Genomic DNA, 10,000 nt, shown 5'->3' with positions numbered 1-10,000 from the left:
TCTTCATATTAGTGGTGACGCTAGTGGTGTAGGAGCATCTGGGGCACGCGTGGAGCCTTGGGTACGGAGACATGGCCGAGATGGTAGCCCTTGGGTACGTGGATTGGTTTGGACGACCTTCAACAGTCCAGCTAGCCGTCTCGTCGGTACGTCTCTCCTGCCGGCGATAGTAACACCTTTAGATGGCATGGCGATATCAAGACTTACTGTAGTAAATTAAGCAACTCTCTATTCTATGGGTATAAAGCATATCTACAGTCACACAAAGATTGTTGATGTGAGTTTACTCATTTCTTACTTTCGAACGATGATACACATAAAATAATGGATAACAGAGGACATTCTCATGGTGCAACATATCACAACTGAATTTCTGACCCTTGGACCATGAATACACCAGTAATTGCGCAAATTAGTTATGCGGTAAATTACATGTTAATTTCAGTAATATTCATATTATTGAAATTGTGCAATTTGATATCTACAATATAATTATATATTTTTCGTGTTTGTGTAGAATACAACTTTCCATGTATTTCATACTATATAAGGATTATTATTATTAATTTAATGAAACTAGTTGTAACACGAAAATTTACTCTACCCCCTTCTACACGTTTCATTTCCTGCCAGCTATAGATGTAATTATACAGTTCAGTGTAGACGTATAAAAGCATTCTTGTTTATTTTAAATATATTAGCTATATACACAAAAATTCGCACGGTTCTACACCTCGAGGTCAACTTATGGTGATCTTGTATTGCTCTACAGTTGACCGTAAAAATCAACACCTAATGTAAACATAAAAAGTATATAAAGCATTGACGATTTATGTCCACTATATTGGAAAAAAGACGACCATAATCAACTATATTTTGACTTTTGGTAGACTATTGCGTTAGCCTATCCCAATCACCTATTAAGCGAAACCCCACAATAGGTGGAAACTACCTCCTTAGTTGGTCACGAGGAAAGGTTGGAGCGGCGCGCAGATTGTTATATAAAAAAAAGTAGCTCCATAACAGTAGTCAGTCCATATCCTGATGTTTCCTGTCATGAAGTAAGTAACATGTGTTTTGAGAATGTAGTTATGGATTATATCCACATTTTATGGAATCCAAGTTTCATGTTAACCCCCCCCCCCCCTTCCTCTTTTCAAGGTTCTACGGTCTAGTTGCTGCGATAGCTATCGCAATAACCCGCGTGGTTCTGGCAGGTGATTCAGGTGAGTACAGTGTGTTTTTACTACTTGAAGATCTTATTGCATTTCAAATATATCGTGAGAGAAAGTTGCCCGTATCAGGATTTTGTTATCGAAAGCAGACTTTTCACGCAGATAAAATCCAAGTGCATCGCCCTCCAGCCGCTGCACATGACGATTTTGAAGCAGACGTGGTTATCGTTGACGTTGAAGAAGTGTTAGAATCAACTACAACATTGACGACAACAATTGATATCGCGAAGCTACATGAAACTGTCGTAACAAAGGATGTTATCGAAGTGAATACCGTCTTCCATACCGCTTCTACTTCCACTCTCTTTACAGATATATTTACAGCATCCACATGGGATAACTGCTTCTCCACCACAACCCATTGTTACACGATCTACCAGACCATTACTCAATCTAAAACGCCTATTTTCATCACATACCCTGGTCACACCAGGACAGTCACGCAGTCGCACTACTACCTTGCCACCGCAACAACCACTATGTCCAAATATTGCCCAATGCCGATGTGGTGAATGGACTGGATCCTTAAATTCCAACATGCATTGTCTTGAGATTTATCCTACAATAAATTCCTATATCAGTCTTCTTGTTTACATTCCCAATTCATGTAGGTCTACAGTGCAGGGAAGAAAACATTCATAAGTAAAAAAAAATTTTTATTACATAGTAAAACACAGCCAACAAGCCATAACAGAACAACATACATACAATAATGGATAGCATAAAAGCTTTAAAAATGCCCCTTGAAAATATTAGGATCTGCTATTGCCTTTCAATTGTTATTTCTATCATAATCATATTTTGCAATGAATGTGAAATCACATGTAGTGCCATTGTTCTGAAATTTACAAAACAACCGGGATTTAGCTACACTAAAATCGTTCAAAATTTGAAGTGTTAAGAAAACCTCATTGCACAAATATACATTGCAAATATAACATTCAATCCAGGACCACTGAACCATTAAAATTATGGGCGCCATAAATAATAAAAATTAACATACAGAATACATTTAATTATGGATAATTCAGCTATTAAATAATTTTATTGTAATAATTATTAACCCTAACCTCCCTGCCGCTGTGAACGGACACCCAGTCATTTAAATTCAAAGCTAACTGGATCGTAGAATTCTTTGTGTCTACTAGCGATATGGGCTTTGAGATTGTCGCGCTGATTACATCTGTGGGGGCAATAGGGACAAGCATAGGGCTTCTCTCCAGTGTGAGTCCGTTGGTGGCGCTCCAGCTTGTACCGCGTCTCGAAGGCCTTGTTGCAGATGGCGCACACATGGCCACGATGCCGCACGGCTGCAGATGCACGAGCCATCGAGTGTACGAGCTGAAGAGAAATAAACATGGCATGAGTCAAATGAGGCGTACTTGGGACTTTTTCATGTCGTGTGAACAAGTTTGAAAGCCTAACATAAAATATACTATTAATATAATACACATACAAGACACAATAATAAGGTATAAAATATAGTGGGATACATGTAGAACATGGGTTAGTGATCTGTTATCGCATTCACAATTAAAATCAATTCTTACAGCTAGTATTTCTTGCATTAGAATTTGTTCTGCAAAATCTCATGGATATCCAATAAATCTAAGTATTCATAATCCATCAGAGCACGAGTTAATTGTGATCTTTTCTCGAAGTTAATCTGTGTGGCATTGTAGGTGAATACACCTATGGTATTTTCCTTGCGTTATATTCCGTTATTGTTGTCTTTTGTGTAAATCCCCCATCTCTGTCTGACTGACTGACTGACAGACAGACTGTCTGACTGACTGATAGACTGTCTGACTGACAGACAGACTGTCTGACTGACTGACTGACAGCCTGTCTGACTGAATGACAGACAGACTGTCTGACTGACAGACAGGCTGTCTGACTGACAGACAGACTGTCTGACTGACTGACTGACTGACTGACTGACTGACTGACTGACTGACAGACAGACGGTCTGACTGACAGACAGACTGTCTGACTGACTGACAAACTGACTGTCTGACTGACAGACAGACAGACAGACAGTCTGACTGGGTGACTGACAGACAGACTGTCTGACTGACTGACTGTCTGTCTGTCTATCTCTCTCTCGTTCTCACTCTCTCTCTCTCACTCATACTCTCTCTCGTCACGTTTAATATCCATTAGCTCGGTCTGTTTATTTTTTTACTTTCTCTTTGTTTCAACCCTTCCTTCTAGTACCATACATTCTTTTCTTTTTTTTCAATTTATTTCCACTGTAAATTGGAAAGTAAACGTTCCCTGTGCCTGAAAAGGCTTAAATACTCATTTGTACCATCAAGTCCCCTTTTTCAAACTATTTCAAGTGGAAAAGTGAGGTTGCTTCAGTGATGAGGCATGCTCTCTAACTCAGAAAAAATACTGTTGTACTATATCATCTGTACTTGTAGCTTCAATTACAAGAAATCACATAGAACTTCAATATATCATAGATGGCAATATGGAAACCCTCGCTTGGTCGCCTAACACTTTCATGTTACTTTAGTCATTTAATACTTACCAAAGCCAATGTGTACTTTCTGCCACGAAAAATCATAAAAAACGACTCCCTGTGGACGGATTGATTATGCGATAATGCAAATGATCACGCAAAATGCTCGTATACGGAGATCTAAGAAAAGTAAATGAATAAGCATTAGAATACAGGTGATGGAAACTACTTAGTAGGAGTATTGCACATATATTTATTGACCAGTTACAAAGGCTTCTAGACTACACGCTAAAACAAGACAACTATTGTATAGAGTTTATATTTCTCCAGGATTATGAAAATCTAGGGTGTGTTGGATTTAAATTATCCAGTCTGGCAAATCACTGATACATATTGGGTTCGTGTGGGCGCCGTTTGAGCAGGTATCGTGAAACTAACGCTGCCATTGAATTTACAATTTTCTCCTTTAAATGATGAAGTTTATCACTTGGTCCCTTTTCAAATCTACTTTTATCTATTTGATTTATATAAGATTACAGTCATATATAAATGAAAAAAATAATGTGGAATACGAATTACATCAAAGCCTTGCTGGGGGGCAAAGTTAAAAATAAGTTCATAGATGTTTGAAATTCTCCAATCCACTTTTGATTTACGGGATTGCAAACACCTTTTCGTTTCCTGTATCATAGCTGGGCGCAGATTAATCAGTATGGCACCATGACATTGGCATTACCTAAATGCTTTCAGTACAACAAGTATAGACACTCATCGTCTCTTTTGCATGCTGCCAGTTACAAGTCAGAACCATGCCGGCTTCTCATGTGACTTCGAAGCCTTGCTCTGACCGCTGCTCGATACGGGCAGTATGGACAGGCATAAGGCTTCTCTCCTGTGTGTACCCTCACATGTTTTCGGAAGTCATTCTTGTGATAGAAGTTCTTGGAGCAATGGTGACACGTGAAGCGGAACGGCGAGCCCACCTGAGGGAGAGCGAAAGATACATCAACTTAGCGATCACTACTTTTCTTTGATGTAAAATAAAACAAAATGTGTAAATAAATGGATATATTAACTGGTGGCGCATAATATTCCAATTCTTACTCTTTATCCATAATTGTTTTTGAATACAGATAGCATGTTTTCCTCATTTGTATATGTGGTTGATAAGAAGTATCCAATAATTTACTCAGAGGTATTTTAAGTTTTCTTGACACAGTAGTTTTTAAGTTGGCGATATAGTCAATGGACAAACAAATGTTTGCAAATTACACGAAAACATTAAATCCTGATTATATTAGCTGACTGAATTAACAAATTTTGTGTCCACTATTTTTCCCACCCGGAATTTCTAGTACCTAATTTCCGTTTTAAAAAGACAGGCCTTTTTATCAATAAAATGTGTTGGTTACATTGCAGTCCTAGAAACAATTACTCTTCATTTACAGTGTTAGGGGTAACACAAAGTACTTCCTTTTATAATTGTTCCCTTATAAATGCTACATATATAAATATAAAATCATGTCAATTGTTCCTCTTGTTTTGACCAAATCCCTCAGCCCTTTGTATTGAAAGCTTTCTCTCTTCTAGCACATGTGAAAACAGAGCTACTTAATCCCACCAATCATGTATTTCATGTAATAAGATCATTTCTGTGGGAAATGTGGAGTTGCATTGTCATTAACTATTGTTAACAATAAGAAAACAAGTTCTGTTATTAGCCTGTCAAAGATGCATTGGAAAAAAATCACCAATATATATATTCTAATAAGTTGTGGAATATTCAAGAAGTAGATATGACTGTCAACTGTGAAAAGAAAATTGAGAAGAAAATCCATGGATAATTTCAGGGTTGTAAGTCAAAGACAAGACTGGGAAAATATTCCCATTTTGTGTGATATATTGATAGAATAAACAAGGAAGCTTTTCATGACATCGCTGTTAAGACTCAAACATACCATACAACCTTCACTAAAATAGTGATTGCAAATCCGCAAGGAAATTTATTATCATGATCCTCAGTGGTAACATCCCGCAAAGGGTACCCTACCTATGCCCTTCACAAGAAAGAGCTTTAAAAAAAAAACAAAAAAAAAAACTGCTATTATAAACTCTTATTACGAGTACTTAACTTAATTGTTTCCCACCATTTGTTTTATAGCCTATGAAATTAATAGCTATTTGCATATTCTATTTGTAATAAATAATATCTTCACTGTAAATCATCATTTCACAGATACCAGCTCTTTCTTACAAAAGAGCAAATTTTATGATAATCAAGTTGATTTGTGTTACTTGTATCGTGTGTTGCTTCTTTGGCAAAAATACTGCAGATCAGGAGTAAACTATAATACAGAATTAGCTTTGACACTTACAGAAAACACCTTAATCAATCAATCAATCAATCCATCTCTCTCTCTCTCTCTCTCTCTCTCTCTCTCTCTCTCTCTCTCTCTCTCTCTCTCTCTCTCTCTCTCTCTCTCTCTCTCTCTCTCTCTCTCTCTCTCTTCCTCTCTTTCTCTCTTCAACTCCAGCACCCACTCCTACTCCTGCCCCTCACTCCCTCCCTCAGAAATACTGTATATGCTGAAACTTTGGCGAGTTTGGTTCTTATAGAAGAAGTTGACCCCCCCCCCCCCCCAGAAAAATAGACCAAAAAGTAGCAGAATGAAAGTTAGAATGCACATTATTAGAAGAGAATTCACATGTGATTAACCCTTTCAAGATCCTATTGATATATCCTAAATCCACACAGATCTGGATTACAACCAAAATCTAGTCCCTGGTCTATCTGCAACCTGTCATAAGTTTTCAAAATCCACTAGTAACCACTAGAGTCTTGTCAGGGTATGTAAAGAAGCTCACAACTAGTTGTTAAAACAAAATATAATTGCTGACTTCAATCTGTCTATCTTTTTTTAGCTCAGTTGTCGCACTGTTGCTCTGAATGAATGGTTTAATGTTTGTTAGCTGATAACATCTCTTAAGAAAATTGTGTAATGTAGATATTTTGAATGTCAGATTTCTTTCTCCAGCATTTTTTTCTTTTCTTCAGTAATACCTTGTATGTGCTTCAGAATTCTATTTTCTCTTTTTTCCCCACATTATTTGTTTCTTTCATCTCTGTTTATCGAGATTTAGCTATTAACATCAGTCCGCTTTAAATAGCTGTGAAGAGGCTGGGTCACAAATAAGGTTCAGGTGAAGCTAGTCTGCATAAAACTGGAATAAAGTCAGCCCCATGATATCTATTTGGAAAGGAAGATGTTTATCAAATGAAAATTTTCTGCTGTGCCAACATCTAATGTCATTAGCAGCATATACAAAATATAGCAATAGGGTGGGTCATGGGCACAAAAAAAGAAAAAAACAAAACAGGTAATAAAGATTTTTGCTTCAGTAAGACAATGTTTCTAGATTTCCTGAATGTCAGTGGTCAAAACAAACAAATGTACCAGATATCAAAGGTTACACAGCACTATGGTAAAGTATTGTAGCAAAAAGGGTAATTATGAGTTAAAAAGGATAATAATGAGATTTGGATAAGTGGACAGAAGGGGATGAAGAAGAGAAGGATAAGGAAAGAGGGAGAAGAAAAGACTTCAAAATTAGTTGAAGTGAAGGCTGAGGTCCAAGGCAGGGATGATCCCTATATTGGGCCTTAAACTTTACCTCCTCAGCCCCCCCCCCCCCCACAGCAACAACCAGCAAGGGATTGGCAAAGGAAGAGTGTTGGGAATCAGAATACCCCATGTTGAAGACCCTTTGACAGTTGTTTTATAAAATTACAAAATACAGTATTTCAAGTCAAGGTACTATGTCAAAGAAATATTCTTTAACACTGCTAAATGTAAGACTTCTTTGCATTTGCCCAGAAGTAGAATTCCTTTCTTTAAATCAATTGTTTGTTTTATAGGCAGATTCAAATACATCATTCCTTAAGATTAATTTAAGTAAAAATGCAGAATCAATATCATTGTATTCTGAAATTAATTAATTCATGCAAACAGCATAGCAATTGAGAAGTAATATATCTGAGTATGATATTACTTTACTTGTATCTCAGCTTGTTTATTACAACTTATTGATTAATTTTCTGAAATACAAAAAATATACATCTTGGAGAGGAACAGTTACAATTACGTAAAAGAGAGACATTAAGGTAAATGTACACAGATTATAAATGTTCTACAAGGCATTTGTAGTTCATATTTAAAAAATAATTATAAGCAGGCTTTAGATATGGGATAGTAAAGCAAATCTTTGGAAATTATTAACATTTATTGTGAACATCAGAAGTACTAGCACTTCCAAAAAAAAGTAAATGTAAACATTGAAACATTATAATGAACATTTATTAACAAATGGTAAGATGCATTCAAAATTGTTTGCTTCACTCCTAGTTACATTGAAAATTCTAAGAATACTTAAAAAATTCTGAAGAAGTATATCACAACAAATTTTTTTGGCAAATAAAACATTCCAAAGAAGAATCTTTTTGCATACCAATAGTTTTCCTTCAGATTATTAATGTAATCTGATATTTACAGTTCATAATAACCTTTCATCAATCTGAACACTTAATAAATACAATTAAATATAGCATGCTATTCATCTAAAACGTTACAATGTAATAGCACAAAATGCCAAAATTCATGTGATTTTATATAACAATATTTTCACAACAATGGTAAGGATATGGAACAAGCTTGATACCTGTGGTTACTAAACAGAGATATATATATGATCTATCCTGATTTCCTATAGCACTGAGTGAAATATCTAAATAAAGATAAAGATGATGATGATAAAAAACAACAACTCCAGTTGTCATTCTAAAAACTATTATACACTAGAATAAATAACCATTACAGGTTTGGCAAATTATCTTGCAGTGATAAGCTGCACTGTATAAATAATGATAAATTGAATTTAATATTAGAACATAATTGAATAGACTGCAGTGTAAGTACTGGTAATTTAGAAGGAATTTAATTATTATATAAGTATGCCTTACTTACAAGTCTTTTAAAGGGAGTTTTGCAGTGAGATTAAAATGTCACTGGGAAGGTCTTTTGTGCATCACAGACTATACTAGGAAGGAATGTAATCTATTCTAGTGGTTTGTGATTGATTATACACTTATGATGGTTCTCACTGCTGTAACATATCAATAAAAAATTAAAATCATAAAAAAAAGTAAAAGTAAAGATAATTGCCCTAAACTTCTTCCTTTCTTTTGACTAAGGATAATGTGGGGAATTTGCTGTAAGTGAATTAGCATATCAAATCACAACCAGTTTTCTTTCAATCCCAACCAGTGATCTTTATCATCTGTGTTAATTATCTGCAAATTCTCCAGTGAAAATCTAATGGTGATATTTTTTAATCATTACTATCATTGTTTAAAAACTTGAACTTATCAACGTACTCATTCTTAAAGTATCTCTAAAGTAAAAGTCAGAAATACAAAAATTTAGCTACAGGTATATTATATTGGTCTAGAAGTTGGGAGAGAAACACTTGTAGATTCTGATGATGAATTTGGTTTTTCAGGCTGGTCTTGCCGTTGATGAACTCTGTTTATATGAGTCAGCACATGGGAACGGCGAGATCCTCTGTATTCACAGTGAGGACACTGGTGAGGTCTCTCTCCAGTGTGGGTTCTTAGATGGCGATACAGATTATGCTTCAGTCCAAAAGTTTTGCCACAAAGGAAGCAAGCATGACCAGGGCCTGGCCGGGATACCGAGTACATCTGAAGGTTTAGAGGAGCCAGGGATCGCATAGCAGGATGGGCATCAGGGTGTCCACTCTCATCTTCTGTCTTGAGTATTTTCTCCGTGGTATTGGGCTGCCCTACCGTTGTTTGGGCAGAAGTGCCCTCCAAGAAATGTAAGTGGGTTGGAAGTCTGTAGCTGTGATGGAGACGTCTTCCAGTGCCACTCACATCCTTGTCACCACTGCCTTTCGCCTGGAAAATGGTATGGCGTCAGTATGTCCTTATTGTGAGCAGGATTATCAATTAAAGTCTTATTACTAGCAATCTCATCTTAGTTCTACAAATAGTAAAATATAGAGTTCAGTATTATCTCCTTAAAAGTAAAATAGAGGAACTACCAGTTTACCTTTGTTGGATGAACAGGGGAATGATCTCTGTCACCATACATGATAATGGTTAATAATAGATTGGCTGAGCAATCAACATTTGTTCTGGTATGACTCATTTTAAAATTGCCTATTCTTTGATGTTGTAATTAATACAAGTATTTGCATTATTATTTTAAAACTGCCAACA

At 36.1% G+C, this 10,000-nt stretch overlaps 2 protein-coding genes across 10 annotated transcripts in view; one reads left to right on the top strand and one right to left on the bottom strand.

Annotated features, from left to right (window-relative positions):
• The window catches only part of LOC125031460 (longitudinals lacking protein, isoforms A/B/D/L-like), an 84,740-nt gene that overhangs the window by 2,634 nt on the left and 72,106 nt on the right, over positions 1–10,000 (bottom strand). For 2 of the 7 annotated variants that reach the window (XM_047622211.1, XM_047622212.1), the window contains exon 6: positions 7,965–9,676. The exons of 1 other annotated variant lie outside the window; for it this stretch is intronic. In XM_047622211.1, coding sequence (XP_047478167.1) covers positions 9,194–9,676 — 483 coding nt within the window. In that variant the 3' untranslated portion in view covers positions 7,965–9,193. Of the gene's footprint in view, positions 158–1,876; positions 2,577–3,840; positions 3,883–3,962; positions 4,686–7,964; positions 9,677–10,000 lie in introns of those variants that run through there. 4 more of the 7 variants (XM_047622258.1, XM_047622229.1, XM_047622241.1 and 1 more) reach the window with 4 other exon arrangements.
• Positions 24–1,816, top strand: LOC125031464. 3 transcript variants are annotated; one of them, XR_007115495.1, is made up of 3 exons: positions 24–146; positions 1,162–1,226; positions 1,338–1,816. XR_007115495.1 is itself a non-coding variant. In XM_047622259.1 (3 exons), the coding sequence occupies exons 1-3, from the start codon at positions 72–74 to the stop codon at positions 1,745–1,747; spliced, it is 498 nt and encodes a 165-aa protein (XP_047478215.1). In that variant the 5' UTR covers positions 43–71; the 3' UTR covers positions 1,748–1,816. The 3 variants fall into 3 exon arrangements, 2 of the variants coding, with proteins under 2 accessions (XP_047478215.1, XP_047478216.1); XM_047622259.1 differs by having other exon boundaries at positions 43–94; XM_047622260.1 differs by lacking the exon at positions 24–146 and adding an exon at positions 362–1,061.

Source organism: Penaeus chinensis, chromosome 13 (genome assembly GCF_019202785.1).
Source record: "Penaeus chinensis breed Huanghai No. 1 chromosome 13, ASM1920278v2, whole genome shotgun sequence".
NCBI classification, from domain to species: Eukaryota; Metazoa; Arthropoda; class Malacostraca; order Decapoda; family Penaeidae; genus Penaeus; species Penaeus chinensis.
This window is presented reverse-complemented; position numbering and strand designations above follow the sequence as displayed.

Excerpts from the sequence above, each read along its gene's own strand:
- LOC125031464 (XM_047622259.1), top strand. The coding sequence starts at position 72 with ATGGCCGAGATGGTAGCCCTTGG. Across the intron at positions 95-1,161 it reads GCCGAGATGGTAGCCCTTGG|GTTCTACGGTCTAGTTGCTG; the intron begins GTACGTGGATTG and ends CCTCTTTTCAAG. Across the intron at positions 1,227-1,337 it reads GGTTCTGGCAGGTGATTCAG|ATAAAATCCAAGTGCATCGC; the intron begins GTGAGTACAGTG and ends CTTTTCACGCAG.